The sequence below is a fragment of the Bos indicus genome, chromosome 19 (genome assembly GCF_029378745.1).
Source record: "Bos indicus isolate NIAB-ARS_2022 breed Sahiwal x Tharparkar chromosome 19, NIAB-ARS_B.indTharparkar_mat_pri_1.0, whole genome shotgun sequence".
NCBI lineage: Eukaryota > Metazoa > Chordata > Mammalia > Artiodactyla > Bovidae > Bos > Bos indicus.
In genome coordinates this window covers 10,597,548-10,622,495 of record NC_091778.1, presented here as the reverse complement: position 1 = coordinate 10,622,495, position 24,948 = coordinate 10,597,548, and the positions used below count along the sequence as shown (strand labels likewise).

At 53.0% G+C, this 24,948-nt stretch overlaps 1 protein-coding gene across 3 annotated transcripts in view; it reads left to right on the top strand.

Annotated features, from left to right (window-relative positions):
• RNF43 (ring finger protein 43) overlaps nucleotides 1-24,460 on the top strand; it is a 70,021-nt gene extending 45,561 nt beyond the window's left edge. For all 3 annotated transcript variants that reach the window (XM_070772533.1, XM_070772532.1, XM_019981922.2), the window contains 8 exons: nucleotides 6,959-7,081; nucleotides 13,574-13,648; nucleotides 13,760-13,891; nucleotides 14,455-14,559; nucleotides 17,075-17,236; nucleotides 18,140-18,242; nucleotides 19,070-20,425; nucleotides 23,059-24,460. In XM_070772533.1, the coding sequence (XP_070628634.1) occupies nucleotides 13,580-13,648; nucleotides 13,760-13,891; nucleotides 14,455-14,559; nucleotides 17,075-17,236; nucleotides 18,140-18,242; nucleotides 19,070-20,425; nucleotides 23,059-23,102 (1,971 nt within the window). In that variant the 5' untranslated portion in view covers nucleotides 6,959-7,081; nucleotides 13,574-13,579 and the 3' untranslated portion in view covers nucleotides 23,103-24,460. The remainder of the gene's footprint in view (nucleotides 1-6,958; nucleotides 7,082-13,573; nucleotides 13,649-13,759; nucleotides 13,892-14,454; nucleotides 14,560-17,074; nucleotides 17,237-18,139; nucleotides 18,243-19,069; nucleotides 20,426-23,058) is intronic.
• The last annotated feature ends 488 nt before the right edge of the window (nucleotides 24,461-24,948 follow it).

Genomic DNA, 24,948 nt, shown 5'->3' with positions numbered 1-24,948 from the left:
CTATGGAAGAAGTCCTTGTAATTTGCTCCTCTCATAGCAGTGTCTGGAATTGGGCATTGGGTCTCCCGGCCTTTCAGCAAGTAGTCCTTAAGCTGGCTTGGGTTCTAGGAGCCCTCCCAGCCACACCATCCCCAGGTCCTGCAAGCCCATTTCTCTTGGTCCTCTCCTGATATCACTGACCAGACGGGGGGGCCAATGTGGAAATCGTGTTTACATCTGCGTTATTAGGAGACATTGCTTCCCAAGGAGGCGGATGCATTTAGATCTGCTTTTTTCTCAGGCGCCCTCTTCCCAGCTGAAGATTCCCTGGAGGAGAGGGTAAAAACAGCCCCAGTGTTATACCCCGGGGTGTAAGACCAACCCTGCCTTGCTAGGGAGTTGAATGACCTTTTCTTGGCTTTTGTTTTTAAACTGAGAATGCGCACTTGAGAAACTCTCATTGTAAAGGACTCCATACATAAGCACAGTCAGCATGATTTTCATACCGCAGATATGACTCTGCAAGAAATACCATGGTACTTTATTTTTTTCAAATGGAATTCCTGATTTAAAGGTCCTATCCCATTTTGCAGGAGACCCAGGTTCGAACCCTGGGTTGGGAAGATCCCCTGGAGATGGGTATGTCAACCCTCTCCAGTATCCTTGCCTGGAAAATCCCATGGACAGAGGAGCTTGGGGGGCTACAGTCCATGGGGTCGCAAAGAGTCAGACATGACTGAAGCGACTGAGCATCCCCCTCACAGAGCAGCCAAAACTGAGATAACTAATACTTTTTAGTTGTCCACACTGGTCGCCACCAATGTGACCACTGTCTGAGCACAAGTGTTCCCTTGGAATCCAGGTGGGCACAGCATCTTTGCCAGGGTTGAGCCTCCAGGGTCCCTCCTTCTGGGGCACAGACTGTAGATTCCCAGCACGTGGCACTCTCCAGGCCCCTCCCCATCCTCCAGATTCTGGGGACTCTGACTACCCGCTACCCCCACCCAGCTCCGCAGACAGACTCCTTTCTGCCCTCAGGATACTTCCTTGTCCTCAGTGACTTCTGTCCACAGTCTTTCTCCAAAGTCAGGACGAGAGACCTTTAGCAACTTTTGCTTTTGGTAAATGCCCCCCAAGGCAAGGAAATAGAACACAAGGCTCTCTTCTTGGAATGAGGGGAGAGAAAAGACAGGAACAGTATATAAATAGCTCTCATTCTTTATTCTTCCACAACAACACAAAATAAAACTCAAATTAATATCTTTTGCACATTGTCCTATGATTGAAGTACTCAGAGAAAAACACCAAAATCTCTTCTCCATCTCCTCTCTAATTCCTCTCCTAAAGCCATGGTTATCAGGATTTTGGTACATCGTGCTATCTTCATAGGTTACTGTCAGTTATCTGATTGTAGGCATTCAATATTTAATTTTAAAACCTATGTAGCAGGGACTTCCCTGCTGGTTCAGTGGCTAAGACTCTGAGCTCCCAATACAGGGGACCTGGGTTTGATCCCTGGTCAAGGAACTAGATCCCACATGCCATAATGAAAAGATCCCGAATGCCAATACTAAGACCCGGCACAGCCAAATAAATACTTTCTGAAAAGAAATAAATAAAACCTATGTAGCAGGCACTGGAGGGGCAGTGGAGGTCTGTCACAGGCTGTGGGAGGGAGGGAGGGAAGTGAGTAGATAACTAAAATACCCTGGGGTAAGTCTCTGTGTGTGTGCTTAGACACTCAGTTGTGTCTGACTCTTTGTGACCCCATGGACTATAGCCTGCCAGGCTCCTCTGTCCATGGGATTCTCCAGACAAGAATACTGGAGTGGGTTGCCATGCTCTCCTGCAAGGGATCATCCCCACCCTGGGACAGAACTTGCATCTCCTGCATTGGCAGGCCAGGGTAAGCCTAGGCCTGGGGAATTACAGTACTCTTAGGGCCTATGGACAGAGGAGCCTGGCAGGCTGCAGTCCGTAGGATTGCAAAGAGTCGGACACCTAAGTCGGACACAGTGACTTAGCACACACATAAGGGCTCCGAGGAGGGTCTCCAACCTACCTTGACAAAACAGCAACACCAAAGTTTTTGAAGACATGAAACAAGTTCTTTCTGGAGCATGGGCTGCTAGTGCGGAGAGGTGTTGGAAGGGTGGTAAGCCATGAGGAGGCATGAAGGCTTGAAGTGGAGTGGGCAGAACCTTTTAAGCTGTGTTTATAAGTGCAGACTTTATTCTAAGAGCTATGAGGAGCCTTTTTAGCTCCTAGAGAGAAAGAGTGAGTGAAAGTGAAAGTCGCTCAGTCATGTCTGACTCTTTGCAACCCCAAGGACTATACACTCCGTGGAATTCTCCAGGCAAGAATACTGGAGTGGATAGCCTTTCCCTTCTCCAGGGGATCTTCCCAACCCAGGGATCGAACCCAGGTCTCCCGCATTGCAGGCAGATTCTTTACCAGCCACAACGGAAGCCCAGGAATACTGGAGTGGGTAGCCTATCCCTTCGCCAGAGAATCTTCCTGATCCAGGAATCAAACCAGGGTCTTCTGCATTGCAGGTGGGTTCTTTACCAACTGAGGTGTCAGGGAAGCCCAGAGAGGAAGAGAGATGCCCACATTAGACTACTTTGGCTTCAGTATAGGGAACTAACTGAGTGGGGTGGGTTGACCCCAGTTAAGTGGTTAAATTGGATGGTGGCTTGTGTTAGAATTAGTATGGGAATGGCAGAAAGAGGACAAAGAATAGAAATGTTTAGGAGATAGAATTACTAGAATTTGATGACTGGGGACTTCCTTGGTGGTCCAGAGGTTAAGAATCTGCCTTGCAACGCAGGGCACAGCTTCAATCCCTGGTCCGGGAACTAAGATCTGCATGCCTCATGTGCCCCAGTGAAGAGACAATGTGCTGCAACCAAGTCCGGACACAGCCAAATAAATCAACATTAAGAAAAGAGTTTGGTGATCAGTTGTTGGAGGTGGTGGTAGGAGATGAAGGAGCTCAGAGGAGACTAGGAAGTCATCTAACTTGAGTAATAGGTGGATGGTGGTTCCAGTCCCTCAAATAGGGAACACTGGAGGGGTAGTTTTGAGGCATAAAATGATTAGTTTAATGGTGAAATGCTGAGTTTGAGGTGTCTCATTTAAGGTTCTTCCGGAGAAGGCAATGGCACCCCACTCCAGTACTCTTGCCTGGAAAATCCCATGGACAGAGGAGCCCGGTAGGCTGCAGTCCATGGGATTGCTAAGAGTCGGACACGACTGAGTGACTTCAGTTTCACTTTTCACTTTCATGCGTTGGAGAAGGAAATGGCAACCCACTCCAGTGTTCTTGCCTGGAGAATCCCAGGGACGGGGGAGCCTGGTAGGCTGCCGTCTATGGGGTCACACAGAGTTGGACAAGACTGAAGTGACTTAGCATAGCACAGCATAGCATTTAAGGTTCTTCAGGGCAGAAATGCCCAGGCCCCTCTTGAGGGTCTGGAACTCAAGAGAGGTCTGGGCTGCACTTATGTAATTAACCACCTCATTGTGGAAATCAAAGTCGAGGGTTTGGCTGGGGTCACCCAGGGGGACCATAGAGCACTCTTCACTAAAAGAGAGCCTGGAATATTCCTGGAAGTTCAGGGACTTGTGTTTGGGTCGTATGCTTTAGCAATGTATAATTAGGAAGGCAGATTTTCTTGGTTATGAATTAGGGGAAGGTACCATGTTTTCAGTCAAATGAAGACTGTTCTTTTTTTTTAACTTCATCTTACTTCTTTCTATCTCTCTAATGGTCTGCTCTCAGCTATGTAATCCTGGGCATGTTCCTTAACTGTTCTGTGCTTCTGTTTCCTCATTTTTAAAATGGAGATGATTTTAGGGTTGTTAGGAGGATAAAAAGAATACACAAAAGTGGTTAGGACACGGGTCCACCGTGCTTGCTCAACACAGGTGAACTCTCATCGTCATCCTCATCATTGGATGGACAACGGCAGACTCACTGTGTGTTTCCTTTCTTTTTTCTTTTTACTTTGTTTACGGCCGCGCTGGGTCTTCGTTGCCGCGGGCTGGCTCTCTCTAGTTGCGGCAAGCAGGCCTACTCTGTAGGAGCCTTGTGCCGCGCTGGCTGCTCACTGCAGTGGCTTCTCTTGTTGCAGAGCGTGGGCTCAGTAGTTGCGGCACATGGCTTAGTTGCCCTGTGGCATGTGGAATCTCCCAGGACTAGGGATAGAAGCCTTGTCCCCTGGATTCCTAATGCCTGGACCAGCCCGAAGTCCAACTATGTGTCTCATTTGGAGTGGAGTCAGGCAGAGCTGGGTTCTAATCTAATCAGGATTTCCCTGAGCCTCAAGCTTCTTCCTCCAAGTGGGGGTGAGCACACCTACCTGGTAGTGAGATAACATCTGCAGACTCTGGCAAGCCAAAGGCGTTTACTGATGGCTCATTTCCTCCGTCTCCTCCTTCTGTAGCTGTTAGTTCAGGACAAGGGAAGCCTGGTGACACTGTACCATATTTCCCCTCCATCTCAGCACCTTCTGTTGAGCGCTCTAGGCGAGGGCATGTTGGTTCCCACCCCTGCAAGAAGACCTGGGGGCAGTGTGGTGGTTACATTTTCGCAAATCCTTCTCCAAAGACTGCTCCTCTCCAAAGTGACTTTCTCCTGTCCCCCTTGACCTCTGGTCAGGGAGAAGCATCTTGGAGTCATCTTGAGAAAGTTGGACTAGCCGTACCACCTACGTGGTAGGTAAGATCCTACATGCATGCCCTGCGTGCTTGCTCAGTTGCTTCAGTCATGTCCAACTCTTCCCATCCCCATGGACTGCAGCCCGCCAGGCTCCTCAGTCCATGGTTTCTTCGGTTTGCAGTCCCTCCCAACCCTCAGCACAGGCTGCTTCCTCTGCCACGAAGCCACCCTCCCCCTTGTTGTAGGTCCACTGGGTGAACACACATCATTAAGTCCCCAAAGGAGCACAAGTCACTCTGCCCTCCCCCGTGGGATTGTAGGTCCCCATCCCCAGGCCCTCCAGGGGGCCCTTGAAGGAACCTGCATCATTACAGCACAGTACTCTTGTATTCTGAGCTTCTTTGAGGCAAAGAGCCTACCGTATTCATTGTTGACTCCTCCTCCATTCATTGAACAGTGCCTGGCACCAGGAGGGCCTTCGGTGTTGGTAAAATGAAGAAATGAATGAGCAGATGGACAGACTAGCAGAGCTTGTTGAGATGGGGCTACAGCTTCACTACAGCCCCCAACTTTATGCCCCAGACCATTTCTGGGGGCTGGGGGATATAGAAACTTTCTCACACACTAAATCTTGATCACCACCGGCCTGATAGTCCTTAATTTCTGGCAGCAAGAATGGAACTCACTCCTCTCTCAACATCCCCTGCTCAGAGATTTTTATTCACAGGGATACAATTCAAAGTGAGCTAGTGCATACTTACTGAGAACCTACTATGTTCAGGCGGCTGCAGTGACACAGTATGAGTGCTTTCAAAAAGTGATTGTGCTTTTAAATCCAGATTGGCATTATCATGTTCATAAACATCTTCATAAATTCAAATTTGTCTCTGGTTCCTGTGACCAAATTCTCTCTGGCTCTTCCTGGAAGTCCTTTAGACTTCAACAGCAGGAGCCAGGGAATCATGGGCAACTCCCTAGAAAGAAGTCCCATTCTTGACAGGATACGTTCGGTTTCTACCATGTGGGAATCCCTGGCCCATAGCATTATGCTTTGCTCTCACAGTACTCTGGGAAAATTAGGTTTGAGTGGGTATTAGAATCACCCTGAAGGAGGGACTTCCCTGGAAGTCCAGGGAAGTTTGGTTAAGACTCACACTTCCAAGGCAGAGGTAGCAGGTTCAATCACTGGCTGAGGAACCTGCATGCCATGTGTGCGTGCTCAAGTGCTTCAGTCGTGGCTGACTCTTTGTGGCCCCATGGACTGTAGCCCGCCAGGCTCCTCCGTCCGTGAGATTCTCCAGCCAAGACTACTGGAGTGGGTTGCCCTACCTTCCTCCAGGGAATCTTCCCAACCCAGGGATTAAACCTGCGTCTCCTGCATTGCAGGCGGCTGAGCCACCGGAAAAGCCCTGCGTGCCATGAGGTGTGGCCAAAAAAAAAAAAAAAAAGTCACCCTGAAGAAGAAGAGAGTGTGCAGATGGGCAGTTTCATCCCTTTGGCGTGGGGACCTGTAGTCTCTGTTCGGCCTGTTGGCCTGCTTCCTCTGAGTCACTGCTCTGCACCAGCCAGGCTGGAGGCCCCAGGTCTTGGCTGGACCTGCCATACCCTCAGAACAGGTGGGCAGAGCAGGCTGCATCCTCCTATCCACTCTTCCAGGTTACAGGATGAGCTCCTAGGAATTGTGCTTCCAGGAATTTGGCTAAGAGACTTAACTCTTAGCCAGACCTTATCCCCAAACAGTTCTCCTCTCTATCAGCAACCTGCTTACTCCCAGGATAGGCAAAGGGGGATGTTGAGGGGAGCAAGATAGCACCCAGTGAGAAGACCCAAACCACAGGAGCGATGGGCATCTCCATGGCAACAGCTGCCGTAGGGACAGGAGGCACCAGCGGTGCCCAGCACTGCCCTTGGAGAGCAAGGGAGGAAGGCAAGATTCTGAGTGCACTGAGAGAGGCTCTGCACCTGGGGTCTTGGAGCAGAATTAGGAGGTGGGAGAGGCTAGGGCCAGGAGGGCCCTTTGCAGCTGACCCATTTGGAAAAGCAGGGCTTGAGGGTTGCTGGAGCAGCTTTGCAACAGGCTTTTCACTTAGGTGCCCGTTTTGGACAGCCCTCACTCATGTGTGCCCCCACCTCCGAGCATCCTTGGTCCGGGGGGTCCTAGCTTGCTGTGAGACCATCTGATAGGAAGCCTCCTCTATTGTGGCACCAAGAGGCCTGCCAGGCCCCTGTGAGAACAGTGAGGAAGTGCCCGGCTCTCCCAGCTGTGCCTTCTGCTCCCTAGAACCTCCTAACCTGTCTCTCTCCTTCTCCCTGCAGTCTCACCCCCTATACCTGTGCAACGCCAGTGATGACGACAATCTGGAGCCTGGGTTCATCAGCATCGTCAAGCTGGAGAGTCCCCAACGGGCCCCCCGCCCCTGCCTGTCACTGGCCAGCAAGGTAGAGTCACCCTTGACTCCCACACACTCTTCACCCAGCTCTGGGCTGTGAGAGGTCCTGTGCTTGTTGTCTACTCGTTTCTCGAGAGGGATATGCTCAGCTGAGGTTTTTATAGCCCATGACGGGTCTAAGAGACGTGGAAATGCAACCCCCCGTCCTTTCCCCACCAACCATGTAGCAGCAGAACCTCCTGGAGTCACCTAGGGCTTGGACCCTATCCTGCCTCCTCCCTGGCATGTGGACATTCCGACACCCTGCCCCCTGCCCAGCATCAGTGCCAAGAAGGGGTCAGCCAGAGGGCTCTTCCATCTTTCGGATATACTCACTGAGCACCATGCAAAGAGAGCAGAAACAGAAGCCAGTGCCCCTTAAAATACTGTTCCTCTGAGATTGCAGAGTGGTGGGATGCACTTCCATGGGGCGCCCCTGGCTGGAGCTGGCAGCCGCTGCCACCTGTCCACTGTCACGGGCTCTCTGGCTGGCACGCTGCCCACCGGCCTGCCACCTCATGGACCCGCACACATCTGCGGTCACAACCCCTACTTTCACATCAGTGACTGTTTTCTTTGTGCTGATATGAGGGTGGGACCCAGCATAGATACTTCTTGCATATTAATTCTCATTTACGTTCCACAACAATCAGGAAAACTAGACATTGTTATCCTCTATTTGATGTAGAAGACAAGTGAGGGTCAGAAAACTTGAGTAACTTGCCAGAGGACGTAGTGAGCAAGGGGCGGAGCTGAGATTTGAACCAAGCCTCGTCCAGTTCTCAGCCCCGCGTTTTTAATCCCTGGCACAGGGATTATTGCCTCCTGTTCTGGATGGGAAAACGGAAGCTCTGTGGCACAATTCTCATGCTGACACAAGCCAGAGTGTAGCTAGGTTGTGGGCGGCTCGGTCAGGCAGACTTCGGGGCGGGGGTCCTGCTCCCAGGGTGGAGGTGAGAGAGGAGGGTGACAGCCCCACCCTGTGGGCCTTCTCCTTGTGCTCAAGCCCGGGCCCTCCCGGGGGGGTTCGTGGTCCTCCTGAGGGCTGTTTCCTGGGCCAGGAGTCTCAAGGGAAGAGCCTGGGTTCTTTGCTGATTCCCCAGGGGAATCAGTGGGCAGAGTGTGGTGCCCACGGATGGGTGAAGATATTCTCTGGTTATGCTGATGCCGAAGGGGCTCCCGGGGAGGGGGAGATGGGGGTCAGGACCCACCAGAGGCACTGGAGAGTGTGGTGTGTCTGCAGGACGGTGCAGGGCCTTGCTGGCAGCAGCGTTTTGTTAGGCTGAAGCTGCCCTGCTTCTGGCTATTTCATTTCCATCGCTTGACAAAGTATGCCAAATATCACTCATTGTTCATTTGGTAAATGACTGCCTGCTGTCAGGTAGGGGAATGTGAGCAGGGGGTCGGGGGATGGACGGATGGGGAGGACGGGTTCTGAGACGCCCTGCTGTCCCTTTGAAGCAGAGAGTGACTTCACATGCACGTGGACACTCAGCAATCCGTCAGGATGCGCCCACGTAGGACAGGGGGCTTCCTGTCGCCCTTAGACGACTAAGTTTCTGTAGGAGACATGAGCCATGTGCAGAGACGCTGGGTCATGAGGGACATCGGTTGGTGCTCTCTGAAGTACTTAAGTAACCTGGTTGGGCCTTTGTTTCCACTCCCATAAAATGGGACTTTGATTTCCTACCCCGGTGACCAAGGTGAGGTTGAAAGTAGTGTCTGTCAAGTGCCAAGTAGTGCCTAAGCTAAATCAAATGCAAAACCAACAGCTCAGGAGAAGCACCTTGACCTCCCAATATTTTAAACATCACACAGGCTTAACTGAACTCTTCAGTGTGGTTTTTTTTTTGTTTTTTTTTTTGCTTTTGGTTGGAATTCTATCAGTTCCATATGTTAATACAAGTTTTCTCATAGGAAAATGAATTGTGCCTAAGAAATGCAGTGTGCGACCCCATAGACGGCAGCCCACCAGGCTCCGCCGTCCCTGGGATTCTCCAGGCAAGAACACTGGAGTGGGTTGCCATTTCCTTCTCCAATGCATGAAAGTGAAAAGTCAAAGTGAAGTCACTTAGTCGTCCGACTCTTAGCGACCCCATGGACTGCGGCCCACCAGGCTCCTCCGTCCATGGGATTTTCCAGGCAAGAGTACTGGAGTGGGGTGCCATCGCCTTCTCCGTAGCTTGGTTAAACATATTTAAAACTAGGGTCATGGGAGGAATAGGGGAAAGGTGGCTCTTTGGTGAGGAAATTTGAAAACCACTGACCTCCATCAGCTCTGCATTGGTGTATCAGTTAGTGTCGGGGGTGCCGTCACGATCCCGAGAACTGGGGCTCGGGAGCCAGGCAGCCCTGTGCCTGGAGCCCGGTGTCTCCACTGCCCTCAGTGTGACTTGAACATTTCAGCTCTTGGAGCCTCCGTTTCCCGTCTGTAAAAGAGGAATAATGATGGGGCTGATGTCATGTAGTAGTTAGGAGGGGTGGAAGAGACAGTGCAGATGGAAGCTCTTGCCCTGTGCCTAGCACACAGCGATCACCCAACAAATGATTGCAGCGGTCACTGTGGCCCTGGTCATCGGCGTCTTTCTCCTGTGCTGGTTATCAAGGTTGGTCTTTCTCTCTCACTGTCCTCGCTCTGTCTCTGAAACCCTCACTGTAGTTCTTCTGGACTTTCATTCTTGTTAGCACCACCACCTTCCTCCTCCTGCCCAGTCACCGAGATTGGTTTCTTCTTATTTAATATTTTTTTGGCCATGCCTCACGGCATGTGTGATCTTAGTTCCCCAGCCAGGGATCAATTTGGAGCCCCCTGCGCTGGAAGTGTGGGGTCTTCACTACTGGACCACCGGGGAAGTCCCCGTCTCTGTTTCTCTGTTAGCACCCTTGTGATTCCCCAGGCCCTTACCACCCTGTGCCTGGACCGGAACAGTGGCTTTTGGCCTGGTGGAAGGAGCTGGCTCTAGAGACAAAAAGATGGATATAAGCCCCGCTTCTTTTACGATAGAGACCACCCCCTGGTAACCAGGTACTCAGAAGGCTGAAATCCTGGGTGGGAATTCTGCTTCCACTGCTTATCAGCTGTGTGACCCTGGACAAGTTGTTCAGTCTCTCTGAGCCTCAGTTTCCTCAATTCAGAAGTGGGGCTGGTGACTGTCTTATAGAGTTGTTGTGAGGAGCAAATGAAATCACGCACGCAAATCACATGATAATAGCTAATACGATAATAACACTTACGGAACACTTACTCTGTGCCAGGCACTTATTATAAGGCTTTACATGGATTAAATTATATAGCCCTCAAAACAACCCTATGAAGTAGGTTCAATTATTACCCCTAGTTTATAGAAAGGAAAACTGTGGCACAGAGCAGTTAAATGACTTGCCCAAAGTTTCACAGCTAATAACTGATAGCAGATTCAGTCTGGGCAGAGTGGATCTCAATAAAGGTGTTATCCCTTCTACTTCCTCCTACTCTCACTTTCAAGCCGAGATGAAGCCCACCTCTTCTACTGAATCTGTTCTGGCTGACTCAGCCCAGCTAGGCCACTGAGAGCAGAAGCCCTCACCTCCAGGCATGCTCCCAGGGTCTCTGGCCATGCTTTCACACCAGACTTCATGAAAGGGCCTTGTCCAGGGCTGGGGTGGGAGCGGGGAAGCCAAGGGTCCTTCTTACCCCCAGTCCCACCCTCAACCTCAACTCACTTTTATCTCTTTTGTGTTGAAGATTTGTCAATGTGTGCGTGCATGTGTGTGTGTGAGTGTGTGTGTGTGTGTGTGTGTGTGTGTGTGTGTGTGTGTGTGGTGGTGGGGAAGATGGAGCAAAGGGCTTTCTGCAGTGAAAAAAGGTTTGGAAATGACTGGTCTGTTTCATTTATTTGTACTCTAGAATGTTATCAGCATTATAATTTTACATATATGCCTTGTCTCCACAGCTAGATTATGAGTTGTTCTGGAGGGCTTGGCCTTCCCCGGCTTGGTGTCCTGGGCACAGTGGGTGCTCAGTCAGTGATGAGGGGGAGATCCACAGTGATGTTTCTGGAGAGGAAGATCTAAGGTGCGGGGCAGTGCAGAGCGTAGACGTGCCCGAGTCCTGGGACACACTGGCCTCCCTGCTCTAGGCAATGGGCAGCCTGCTTGCTGCTCTTAGAAGGCCGGCTGCCTCTGCAGCTCCCAGAGAGGCCTCTGGGATGTCTTTCTAAAGCTTATCTATCTTGAGGGCCTGCCCATCCTCTCTCTTCCAGGTTCTCGTCTCTGAAGAAGTGCTTCTCTTCCTCCCTCCCTCTTGCTCGGGTGCAGCAGGGCAGCATGGGTAGTCCCCCGAGGGGACAGCCATCTGGCCCTATATGTTGCTTTTTGATTCCTAGAATTCTGGACATGGACACCCACTGCCTGAAAGTCCTGTTTGTTTTCCCTGTTGGCCAACCCTCTCTCTTTGATCACTTTTACAACTTTGTAATTATGGGCTGTATTCGGCTGGGGTGTTTGAACATCAGGGTAATTACCTTCCACTGTTCCTACCCCAACCCTTCAAAGAGAGAGGGGTGGGGAAGTCAGAACATCTCTAGAGGAAGAAGTCTGTGCCCTTCCCTCCTGCTCTTCCCGGCTCGGCTGGGTTCAAGGTCTCACCCTGGGGATGAGAAGCAGAAGGCCTTGGTGGCACTGAGGATCCAGGAGTCTCAGTTCTGTGACTGCTGGGGTGACCCCCACCCCACCTCTTGGCCCGTTTATGGACTAGGAGATTAGCAGGAGTCCTTCTCCTATTCCCCTGGGGTAGCTCCCATGCTGTGGTTTGGAGGCCTCTGAAGATTGGACAACTTTTTTTTTTTTAATTTGGTTGGCCACCTTCACAGCATGTGGGATCTTAGTCCCTTAACCAGGGATGGAATCCACGCCCCTTGCATTAAAAGAGCAGAGTCTTAACCACTGGACCACAAGGGAAGTCCCTGGACCACTTTTATTTTTTTTCCCTGGGGTCACCTAGATGGCCTAGGGGGTCTCCTAGGGGAGACTTCCAGCGCATAAGCTTAAAGAGGAGGATGAAAGCTGTGAGCTCTCCGCCTCTTTAGCAGTTCGCACAGGGACAGCCTGGCGAGCCTGGGCCTGGGCGCTGGTGGAGGGCCCGGCCCAGCTCCGCAGGGAAGGAGTAAGGGAAGGGGGAAGTTGTCCTCCAGACCGAAAAAGCCCCGCTTGAGTGTCTCCACCAGCCTCCCGGGGCGTCCCTGCCTGTTCTGAGGGGCCCCTACGGCTGCCCGGGGAGTGGGGAGCAGGGAGCAGCAGCCGTGCCCCCGGCCGGCCCTGCGGGAGACCTGTTCGGAGACCTGCCCTGACAGGCTCTCCCGGGAAGGGAAGCCGAGATCAAAGCGCTGGGGGTGTGAGCGAGTGAGTAAGCCCGGCGCGGGCTCCTCTTCCTGCCTCCACCGTGTGTGGAGCGGTTAACTCCTTCAGCGCCTGCAGGAAGGCCCCGGCCCCGAGGCCCCAGCCCCAGGCCCTCAGCAGGCCCCGGGCCCCCGAGGCCCCAGGCCTGCGGCCTGGAGGGCGTGTGCGCCCGAGGGAGGCCGCAGAGGGCTCCGTCTGCCGGTCCTCTGCCCGCGCGCCCCAACCGCAGCCTCAGCTCTCAGCTCTCGCGTCTTCCTGCACCCCCAGAGCCCCTCGACTCCCGCTTCTGGTTCTCTCTCTGGCTTCTGGTTCTCTCTCTGGCTCTGCCATCTGCTTGTCTGCTCGCCCGCTTGGCTCGACTCTGGGAGCTTGGCGAGCGCGCCTGTGGCGTCCTTGTGGGAACAGCCCCTTGGGTGCCTCCCCAGCCCAGGCTCTGTCGCCCCCCTCAGGGAGGGGTGAAGGGCAGAAAGCACCGGCCGGGGGCCTCCAGTAAGGCCCTGAACTGGAGCCGAGGGGTAGTTGGCCAACTGGACAGCGGCGGGGAGACAGAGATGGGCTGAGCCCGGGGCTGTCCTTGACGCCGGGGGAGAGCAGCGCCCCGGGCTCCTGGATCGGCCTGCGGAGGCGAGGGGATGCCCTGCACCCTCCTCTTCTCGGGCAAGGCTGGACCCTGGAAAGCCCAGTTCTGTTCGGAAGGAGCTCTCCGCCTTTCTGAACAGGGGACCGGTCACCCCCAACGCCCCGGGTTGGGGGACTGCGATCACTCCCTGCTCTCGGTTCTCACCCTTCTTAGCAAAGGCAGACTAGAGGTACCTCCATGGCAGGGCCATCTTACTTGTCCCCAGGCCTGGAGCCTAGTCCACCCCCTAGCACCTACTGAATCCTGTTAAGGGTTTGCTCCCTTACAAAGGAAGGACTGAATGTGATCCTTGAAGGCAGTGGCCCTGGGTGAGCTCAGGGCGGGGCAGGGAGACCCTAACCACACTGACCCCTTGCATGTGTTAGAGGTGAGCGTGCAGAGGTGTGGGGTGCGCCTTAGGCAGGGGTGGATGTGTGAGGGGGTGAGGCTGGGGTGTGGACGGGCTGTGTCTGACCCTCGCCAGACCTCTGCTGTGTGTCTCTGCAGGCCCGGATGGCGGGGGAGCGGGGCGCCAGCGCCGTCCTCTTTGACATCACGGAGGATCGCGCTGCTGCTGAGCAGGTACCCTGGATGAGGGGTGCTTGAGGAGGGGGCTGGAGGGAGGAAGAGAGAGGTGCTGCAGGAGCAGAAGTCAGGACACAGCCGCCCTCGTGGGCACTTCCTCTCCTGCAGCTGCAGCAGCCTTTGGGGCTGACGTGGCCTGTGGTGTTGATCTGGGGTCACGATGCCGAGAAGCTGATGGAGTTTGTGTACAAGAACCGAAAGGCCCACGTGAGGATTGAGCTGAAGGAGCCCCCGACCTGGGTAAGCGGGCCAGGTCTCCAGCCCTGGCCCCAGCACCTGCAATCACTACCCCCTTTCCCTGTGTGACTGTCACCGAAAGCCCTCAGACTCCTGGAGCGCAAGAGACCTTAGAAGCCCCCCAGGCCAACTCTATCCCCTTTCTTCCCCACTCTGGGCTGCATCTTCAGGATGAACAGATTGGGCCGGCTGAGTTCTGAAGTGGTTTTTCAGCATCTTGGTTTCATGGAACACAGTAGCAGAGCCAGAATGAACCCCTGGGCCCCCTGACGCCTGGCTGGTATTTCTCCACCCACTGGGAAGTTCCCACCTTGCAGAGGGGTTGCTGTCCCCTTTTCCCCAAGCATACAGACCTTGAGATCGTACCTCTCACAATTGGCATCTGGAGGACCCTCCCCAGTGAGTGTCTGTGGGCAGAAAGGGACCACCTAACCCCACCTGCGACCTTACCCCCTCTTGGAGACTCAAGGGGCCCCCCTGTTCTCTGTGTGTCTCCTGTGTTTCTCCCGAGTTGGCCTCTCTCCTTCTACAGGTGTGACCCTTTCTCTCTCTGCTCACTCCCCCAGCCAGATTACGATGTATGGATCCTCCTGACGGTGGTGGGCATCATCTTTGTGGTCATCCTGGCCTTGGTGCTGCGTATCCGGTGCCGCCCTCGCCACAGCAGGCCGGTGAGCAGGGTGGGCTTCCTGGTGGAGGTGGGCAAGCGCATGTGTGGGGGAGGGTGGGGAGCAGGAAGGGAAAAAGTAAGGAAAGAAGGTGCCCTTATGCCCATGAAACAGTTTACATCAACCCCCCTTCTGTCCCCTCCCCCACTCCCTGCTTGCAAATGACTTCGTTAATTTCCAGCAGTCTCTCCGCACAGGTGTCCTCATTTGTTCATTCATTCAACAACACATTCAACAAATAGAGAGCTCCTGTTATGTGTCAGGCACGTTCCAGGTGTTGGGGCTCCTGCAGTGAGCAAAAGACAAAAGCTCTCTCCCCTCAGGGAGCTTTCATTCTAGTGGAAATAGACAACAAAATAAGTAAAATATAGAATACCTTAGATGGTGGTAAGTCCAGGGAGAAAAATAAAAAAGGGGAAGGAATGCAAAGGGAGCAGCATTAGTTTTTAAAAGCAAGGCCAAGGAAGGCCTCATTGAGAGGATGACTTTACAGGAAAGACCCTCAGTGGGTGAGGGGGTGATGCGTGCAGATGCCTGGAGAGAACGTGATTGAGGTGAGAAATCAGGACACTGCAAGCCCTTGAGACAGAAGTGTACCTGGTATGTCTGAGGATCAGCACGAAGGCATGCGGTGGAATACAGTGGGTAAGAGGGCAGGGCAGGAGGTGAGGACAGAGTTCATGGGGGCCCAGTGGTATTGGACTGTCTAGGCTGTTGTCATGAGTTTTTTTTTTTTTTCCACTCTGGATGAAATGGGAACCATGGGATGGTTTTGAGCAGAACTAGAGCCATGATCTGACTTAACTTTTAACACGATCACTCATGCCACTGAGGTGAGACCAGATTACAGGGCAGCAAGGCTGGAGACAGAGCAACCAGCACAGAGGCTATTACCAGATTCCAGGTGACAGTAATCGTAGCTTGGCTCAGGGAGGAGTCAAAGTGATGAGAATTAGATTCTCCCTATACTTTGAAGGCAAAGCCAACAGGTTTTCTTTTTCTTTCTTTCTTTGAAATAAGAGAGTTAGTAGTACTACTTTAGTAAACTAAAAAGGAAAATGCAAAACCTATAACTTTGGAAGAAAAGTTATGACCAACCTAGATAGCATATTCAAAAGCAGAGACATTACTTTGCCAATAAAGGTCCATCTAGTCAAGGCTATGGTTTTTCCAGTGGTCATGTATGGATGTGAGAGTTGGACTGTGAAGAAAGCTGAGTGCCGAAGAATTGATGCTTTTGAACTGTGGTGTTGGAGAAGACTCTTGAGAGTCCCTCGGACTGCAAGGAGATCCAACCAGTCCATCCTAAAGGAGATCAGTCCTGGGTGTTCATTGGAAGGACTGGTGCTGAAGCTGAAACAGCAATACTTCGGCCACCTCATGCAAAGAGTTGACTCATTGGAAAAGACCCTGATGCTGGGAAGGATTGGGGGCAGGAGGAGAAGGGGACAATAGAGGATGAGATGGCTGGATGGCATCACCGACTCGAAGGACATGAGTTTGGGTGAACTCTGGGAGTTGATGGACAGGGAGGCCTGGCGTGCTGGGATTCATGGGGTCGCAAAGAGTTGGACATGACTGAGCGACTGAACTGAACTGATAACCCATTCAAGAATCGGAGACTCTTATTGTAGTTAATGAATCTATTTGATAAAAAGATTAACTGAGTGTATTTGGTGCCAGGATTAGGAAGACTCCATCCACCCTAATGGATCATAACATTGTACAACACAGCCTTCCCTTCTATAGATTTCCATAAAACGGGTCCACCACACCCACAGTTACTCCCCTGGTGTTCAAAAACACAAGATCCCAAGTGCCCATCAGATGGCAGCATTCCAGCCAATCCAGATCCCCCTTAGCATTCCTTAACAAGTGATCAAAACCATCAAAGTCTTACCACCAGCTATTACCCATGCCCAAAGCATCCTTACTCCACGGTATGAATGGATCTTCCTCCATAGGGATTTTCTTCCACTCTAACAGTAAAGTTCTAAATTGGCAAAATATTATTAGGAGAAACAGTTAACTCCTGGAACCATCACTTCTATAGAACCTCAGGGCCAACAGGTCTTCTAATGGATTGATCGTGGAGGAATCAGTTGAGAATAGTTAAGAATGACACCGTTATTTTTGGCCTGAGCGGTTAAAAGAACAATTGCCATTTACTGAGGGGAGGAGGACTGGGGAAGGACAAGTGTGTGGTTGAGGTGATTCATGGCATTAGGGGTGTGGGGCTTGTGAAGTTGGACGTGCCTATTAGATATTCAAGATGCCATGTCAAGGCGGGGCAGTTGGGAGAAAAGTTCCTCTCCTGGGTCATCAAGGGAAGGAAAGGTAATAGTACGCATGGGGGAATGGGATGAAATGCTTACAGGGCCGTGGAAGGACTCTGAGAGTACAAACTCCCTGGGTGGTCCAGTGGTCGTGTGATCTAACTGCGTGACAGGGACCTGAGCACAGGCCAGGGTGCAGGGGGAGGAGCCCTGGTCCCATTCTGGCCCACTGTTCTCCTCAGGACCCCCTTCAGCAGCGAACAGCCTGGGCCATCAGCCAGCTGGCCACCAGGAGTTACCGGGCCGGCTGCCGGGGCGCCCGGAAGGAGTGGCCAGACTCTGGGAGCAGCTGCAGCTCCGCCCCGGTGTGCGCCATCTGCCTGGAGGAGTTCTCCGAGGGCCAGGTGAGGCCAGGCTGGAGAGGGAGGTGGGTGAGGCTAGTGTGGGCATCCGGTCTGCATCTGTGTCCTGTGTATTCTTCACGGACAACCCTGAAGTTTGGTCATTTTCCTGGTTTTCCAGGGAAAGAGAACTTCTGTTTGTTGAGTGTGTACCACATGCCAAGCTCTGCAGTGAGTGCTCTAGAGGCATCTGTCACCCTCTTGACAGTGAGGGGTCGGGGTGGATTAGTTTTTTAGCCTCATTTTACAGCAGAAAACTGTTCAGAAACTTGCCCAAGGTCATATGCAGTGGCAAAAGTCTAGATTCTCTTGATACCAAAGCCCATACTTTTTCTGTTGTGCTAGGAGGTCTTTGAAAGCAGGTGTTGGCAATAAAGGAGAGGCCAAGAACTTCTCTGGTGGTCCAGTGGTTAAGAAACCTCCTGCCAATGCAGGGGACATGGGTTCAATCCCTAGTCTGGGAAGATTCCACATGCCACGGGTTCAACTAAGCCCACTCCACAGCTTCTAAAGTTTGTATGCCCTAAGGGCCAGTGCTCTGCAACAAGAGAAGCCACTGCGAGAAGCCAGTGTACCGCAACAGGGGAGTAGCCCCTGCTCACCATGACTAGAGAAAGCCCGAAAGCAGCAACGAAGACCTGCTGCTGCTGCTAAGTCGCTTCAGTCCTGTCCGACTCTGTGCGACCCCATGGACTGCAGCCCACCAGGCTCCTCCATCCATGGGATTTTCCGGGCAACAGTACTGGAGTGGGGTGCCACTGCCTTCTCCGAACGAAGACCTAGTGCAGCCCATATTAAACAAATGAATTTTTAAAAGGGGAGGGCTGAGGGAGTCAGGGATGCCCTGCTTCCTAGCCACTGCTGTAGCTGCCGTCAACTTTGGCTCTGACCCTTTGTTTTCTCCAGGAGCTCCGGGTCATTTCCTGCCTCCATGAGTTCCATCGTACCTGTGTGGACCCCTGGCTGCATCAGCATCGCACTTGCCCCCTCTGCATGTTCAACATCGTAGGTAGGAGGTGGGCCAAGGGCTCCCCTGTGTGCAGGCAGATGGGTAGAGAAGGGGCTTCCTTCTGGGCAAATGTTTTGCCTTGAAGTGGAGCAGAAGGCAGGACTGACTCAGATGTTCTCTAAGCTGTGCCCTTGGGACTTCCGTCGTGGTCCAGTAGTTAAAAATCTACCTTGTAATGCAGGGGATGTGGGTTTGATCCCTGGTCAGGGAACTAAGATCGTACACGCTTCAGGGCAACTAAGAAACATAAACCCAAGCACTGCAATGAAGATCCAGTGCAGCCAAAACAACAACAGCAGTTAATAAAATTTTTAAAAATAGAAGTTGTGCACTGGTTGAGGGTACCTCCCCTGAGCCGGGCAGACAGCTTTTCTGTGTATTTTCATGACAGCTTTGTTGATTCTAAATCAGGCCGGTGGGTATATTTACTACTCCACTTTTCTGGCAATAAAGTATCCTATTCTAACAAAACCAGGATATTATGACCATAGTCTAAAAGATGAAAGGGAAGTATCTGGAGGAAAGAGAGCCTTTTTATAATTCACCCAAAAGTGCAGTGTGGGCTCCGGTGGACCTGGGTGAAAGTCCCCAAAGGACCGTTGATGGGAGGAGCCGTGCTCAGCGGAACCCCCTAGGGGACAGCTGATGGGACGGGGCAAGGGCGTCCCGGGGTGCAGGCAGGTTAGGAGCATCCTGGGTGCTGCAGACTCTGACGGAGCTTGTGGGCGACTGCAGGCCGAAGATGTGCAATAGAGCCCCATTTTCCTGAATGCACCCTCCTTCGGCCGGTGGAGTCAAACACCTATGCTCTTGGTTCTTTCTTCCAGAGGGAGATTCGCTTTCACAGTCCCTGGGACCCTCTCGAGCTTACCAGGAACCGGGCCGGAGGCTACACCTCATTCGCCAGCACCCCGGCCACGCGCACTACCACTTGCCCGCCGCCTACCTGTTGGGCCCTTCCCGGAGCGCCGTGGCTCGGCCCACCCGGCCCGGCCCCTTCCTCCCGTCCCAGGAGCCAGGCGTGGGCGCGCGGCACCACCGCCAACCCAGAACCACACACCCCCGGGCTCCGGGCGAGCCCCAGCGCCTGGCGGTGGCCCCGCGCCCCTACGCGCCGGGCTGGGGCCTGAGCCACCTCCGCTGCACCTCCCAGCACCCTGCCACCTGCCCCGCGCCCCCTCGCCGGACCAGGCCCCACGACAGCAGCGGGTCCGGAGAGAGCTACCGCACAGAACGCAGCGGCTACCTGGCGGATGGGCCAGCCAGCGACTCCAGTTCGGGGCCCTGCCACGGCTCTTCGAGCGACTCCGTGGTTAACTGCACGGACGTCAGCCTGCAGGGCATCCACGGCAGCAGCTCCACCTTCCGCAGCTCCCTGAGCAGTGACTTCGACCCCCTGGTCTACTGCAGCCCCGAAGGGGAGCCCCCGGGGAAGGCGGCTCAGCCTAGCATGGCCTCCCGGCCCCGTTCTCTGGACTCAGTGGTGCCCGTGGGGGAAACGCAGGTTTCCAGCCACGTCCACTACCACCGCCACCGGCACCACCACTACAGAAGACGCTTCCGGTGGCACGGCAGGAAGGCTGATCCCGAAACTGCAGTCCCCCCATCCAGGCCTGCCGTTCCTCGGACACAGCTCCAGCCGGAGCCGCCTTCGCCCGATCTGCACGCGACCAGGTGCAGCCCAGCAGCCCTTTCAGGGCAGCCCCCCGCCCCGCAGCGGCCCCGGGCCCTCACGGAGCCAGCCCCCGGGCCACCCGACGCCTCCAGCTCCAGCCCCGCAGCCAGCAGCCTCTTCCACTTGCAGAAATCCAGCCTTTCTGTCCGACACCCACAGAGGAGACGGCGAGGGGGACCCCTGGAGCCCACCCCAGCCTCTCGATCCCAGGACTTGACTACCCACCCAACTTGCCAGATTTTCCCCCATTATGGCCCAAGCCTGGCACACCCTTGGTCCCCAGAGGCCCACCCACTGTTCTTCGGCCATCCAGGCCTGGAGAGGAGGCTGCTACCAGAAGCCCCAGGCCCTACATACCCGAGTTCCCAGCCAGTGTGGTTGTGTCTGACTCCACGCCAGCCCCTCGGACCACACCCATCTGGGGAGGGGCCTTCCGCATGGAGTTCTGGCAACCCGGAGGGCAGGCCATGCCCTTATCCACACTGCCAGGTGCTACCAGCCCAGCCTGGTGAGTTCTCAGGGGAAGTGGGCCTGGTGGGGAGAGGAGACTGGAGCTGGATATGGAGTTATCCAAGGGGCTGATGGAAGCTGAGAAGGGCCCCACGGGGTGACATTTCAAATACTGGACAAATACTGGCGTAGGGTGGGATGCTGGCTTGAATGGTCTGGCTCTGCCAGCTGTTAATCCTTCAGTTGCCAGATTGTAGGGAGGTCTAGGTGAGGTCCGAGTGTGGCTGAGACATCAGAAAACACTTGGAGTGGTTTGCGGCAGCAACTCAAACACAAGTGTTTCTTTTTGTTCGTTTGTTTTAATAATTTATCTATTTTGGCTGTACTGGGACTCTGTTGCTACATGTGGGCTCTCTCGACTTGCTGCAAGCAGGGGCTGCTCTTCATTGCCGTGCGGGCTGCTCTCATTGTGGAGCACCGACTTAGCTGCCCCCTGGCATGTGGGATCTTCCCAGACCAGGGATCGAACCCGTGTTCTAAACCACTAGTCCACAAGGGAAATCCAAACACAAGTGTTTCAATATTTTAAAAATTGGTACAGCTATACCAATGCATACAGCTCAATATTAGTTGTAAATACAAAGGAAGCCAAGAAGAGTATGGACAGATAGTTACTGAAAAACATAATTCCAGGCTATATGAGATCTTATAGGAGATACAACTAGAGATAACCATATTTCTGGGCTTCCCTGGTGGCTCAGATGGTAAAGAATCTGCCTGCATTGTGGGAGACCTGGATACGATTCCTGGGTTGAGAAGATCCCTTGGAGACGGGAAGGGCAACCCACTCCAGTACTCTTGCCTGGAGAATTCCATAGACAGAGGAGGCTGGTGGACTACAGTCCATGGGGTTGCAAAGAGTCAGACATGACTGACTGACTAACACACACACACACACATACATATTTCTGGGCTATATGAGAAGAGTTATATGAATGATAGAGGAAAAGTGGAGAGAGATCACAGGTGGTTTCCAGCAGCCCTGTGATTTTTTCCTTTCCCCTGGGTTAAAGGAACTAAAGGAACTAGGGCTTCCCTTCTGTGTACCTTTGTTGATAAGACCAACATTATTCTCTTGGGGACTCCATGCATCCCTGTTACTGTATTGCAGCCAGTGGTGAGAATATAGATCCTCAATTTTAACTTGGTGTTTATTTGCTCAAATCCTCCCCTTCCTCTTCCCGGTCCCCCAACTCCAGTTCTTCTCCATCTTTTCCTATTGTGTGGATGACAGTATTCTTTGCCATTGCTAGGAGGATGCCTCCGCCCCTAAAGGGGCCCCGAAAGTCCTGAACTGTAAGATTTCAGGGTCTAGGAATTCCACAGGCAGGACCTGGGAGCTGCTGTCATCCATTCATTCATTTCTTCCTCCCATTTTTCTTTCTGCATTATACGCATGCTATGTGCTAGGTCCCAGACTCTTAGGACATGGAACTTGTCAACCAGGAGACCCAGGTCTGTGGAGAGACGGGCATGTAAACCGTTATCATATAGAAAAGGGTTGTCCCCATAGGGCCACGTGACGTAGACTTTGACCCTGTGTTTGATGGCGCCAATGTGGATCCTGTCACGTGTATACTTTCGCTGCTGCCACTGCCAGACCCACCAGCTCCTCTCTCTCCTAAACTCATAACTGGTTTCAGTGCCTCTCTTTCCCCTGCCTTTGAGATCCAGTCCACCCCCAGGGTCTGTTAACCGTATCTCTACCCGCTTTACCATATTCTTTTCCAGTACTGCTGATCCCTGCCCATGTCTTAGGTGCAGCCTAAAGATCAAGGTGGGAGCCTCCTGGGTCCTTCCTTCCCTCTCACAGGGCCATGGAGAACAGCCACAGAGCATCAGTGTCCTGTGCTGTCGAGCCATGCAGCACAGTGACCCTGCTCACCTCCCCTCCCTTCTGTGGCCAGCATCCTCCTCAAATACACTGTTCAGAAATCTTCAAGTGTTCTGTTTTGCTCAGGGTAAAGAAAAATCCAAACTGGTTTGACCTTCAAGGCTCTAGTACCAGCTAGCCCCCATCTGCCTTCCCAACCTTATTTTCCACTCTTCGCCTTTCCTTCCCCTGCTCCAAGCTTTAGCCAAACTAGGTAAACACTTCCTGCAGTTTCTGCAGCCCAGAATATTCTGCTGCCTTCCTGTTCCCATAGATGGAATTCTTCCCTACTCCTGCAGGACCAGCTCGTGTATCTCCACTTTCAGGAAGCCCTTCCTGACGCTCCACTTAAGACATGGTCTCTCTCCTTCCTTGATTCATCTCTTATAAGCCCAGTCTGGCCCCACTGGCATAATTACTAAACGCACAGCTCTCCTACAAGGTTGCCAGGGCCCTGCTTAGTCTTTTTGTCTTCTATTTGGCACAAGGTTGCAGGCCAGATCCACTAGTGCTTAATAAATATTCATTGGGTGAATGAATGAATAGTAAGTGTTGGTAACACACTGGTTGCTATATATGTATCTTACTCTGGATTTGTTTTTCTCTCCCCTGTGTCCCAACGGGAGTCGCTCTCAGTTTTCAATCTAATCACCCCTTCTGGACCCATTCCCTGCTCTTGCCTCTCTCTTACAGGTAGAACAAGCAAGAGGCTGGCCTGACCCTCAGTGACCTCTCTCCTCCCCTCTCTCTAAACGCAGGCACAGAAGAGGAGCTGGAGGAGCTGTGTGAACAGGCCGTGTGAGATGTTCAGTCCTGGCTCCAACCAAGAGAGCTCGCCGGATGACTCGGGGCCCTACCTGGCACAGAGTCCTGCTCCTCAGAAAAGAAAGGACTTCAGAAAACAACCCCCCCCCCTTTTCTGGGCCATATTCCTGGAGCCAGTGGCAGAGGGTGGTGATGGTGGGTGGCAGGTGTCCTCTCCTGCTCCCAGCTCCAGACCTTGTCGGCAGAACCACCTGTGTCCAGCCAGGCAACCAGCTCCCACTGGTGTAGGTGGGCTCCCTTGCAGGCTGCGCCTTTCTGAGAGCAGGAAGCTAGGCATGGGTAGACAGGTGTGATAAAGGTGGTGCTCCTTCCCCAGCCTGAGCACTTCTCCTTCATCCCAGGCCTCATGTTCATACCAGCAAATGGGTTCAGCCAAATGAATGAACCCTGCTCACCTCCTTCCTGAAGACAGTCTTGCACAACAGCTTTGACTTCCCTTCGTAAGGCTGCTGCATCAATGGCAACCCTGGTTCTTATCGTTTTCCTTCTTTGCAAAGAGATGATGGGCTTTGCAGCTGCACCAGGCAGGGCCTGCCCTGGTGCACAAGGAGTTTTCCCTCCTTGTCCATATTTGTCAGCTTCTCTATATTCAGTCAGAGGAGAAGCCAGGGTGTGCAGTCCCTGAGGTGGTGCAGCACCTTGAAGAACCTGGGTTGAAGCCTCTGATCTTCAGGCTCCCTTGTTGTTCCAGCAGCTCCAGTCCCTCTGGGGGAGCGTGGTGGGGGTAGTGGGAAGGGGCTCACTCTTCCTTGGAGATCGCTTAGCTGAAAATCCCAAAGGACATGGAAGATGAGGATTTCTGCGGGACTTTATTTAGGAAGAGGGAGGAGGAGATGAAGGTAGAAAAGGCTGAATTCCAGCTGAACAAGGAATCTTCCTCTGGGTGCTTCCTCTCAGAGCAGGGAGAGGGAACGGGGGAGAACACGGGAGAAGCAGTCTGGGGCCCTTGAGATTAGATGGCCCAGAGGCCCAGCTTCCCAGTATAAGCCACGCAGGTCAGATACACAGTGCGGAGTAGGGTCAGAGAAGGAAGTCTGGCCCGGGGCAGCTGGTCCCAAGTGGGCAAGAGCTGAGGGGCCTCCTCGGGGCGATGTTCGCCCTAGAGCAGCTGGACCACCGCTGGCCCCCTCAGGCGTTATCCCATTTGGAATGTGAATGCGGGAACAGAGTGGGCACAGCACCCACCTGGAGATCCTCTTCCCTCAGAGTCAGTGGGGAACTAGCACCTAGGCAACCCACGTGGGTATTTATATCTGAACAGGCAGAAAGACGCTTGAATCAGGCACTATGATGAGAAATGTATTTATTTGCTAATATATTTATCCATAAACTTGATCTGGTCTCATGGTTTTCTTCTGTCATGACTGTCACTCGGGGTAACAACTTCATCTACGTGGGCAAAAATATTCCTGATATCAGAGGCTAGGCTCTGATTTATGAAAGAACAGAGTAGCATGGTGGTCTCGGCAACAAGAACTGGCTGGTAAGCCCCTAAAAGCATTGTTCAGTGAGATCAGGGAGAGAGAAAGTGTGACTGGATTCTCCTTGTGGTTCAGTGTGCCATTTGTACTATTACTGTATGTTTACTTCACACTCTATAATGCTTCAGGGACTTTCTTTGTGACCCTGCAAAACACTGTTGCCTCACTTTTCCACTCATGAAATGCGCCCACTTCACAGAGTTGTTGGAGATCTCCCCTGGGACAAACAGGGTGAAGTGTGTTTCAAAGTAGAGAGTATGCAGTGATAAAGAACATCCTAACCCCAGTCCCAGCGCCCATCTGAACACAACACGGGACGGGCCCCAGGCACAGACCGGCCTT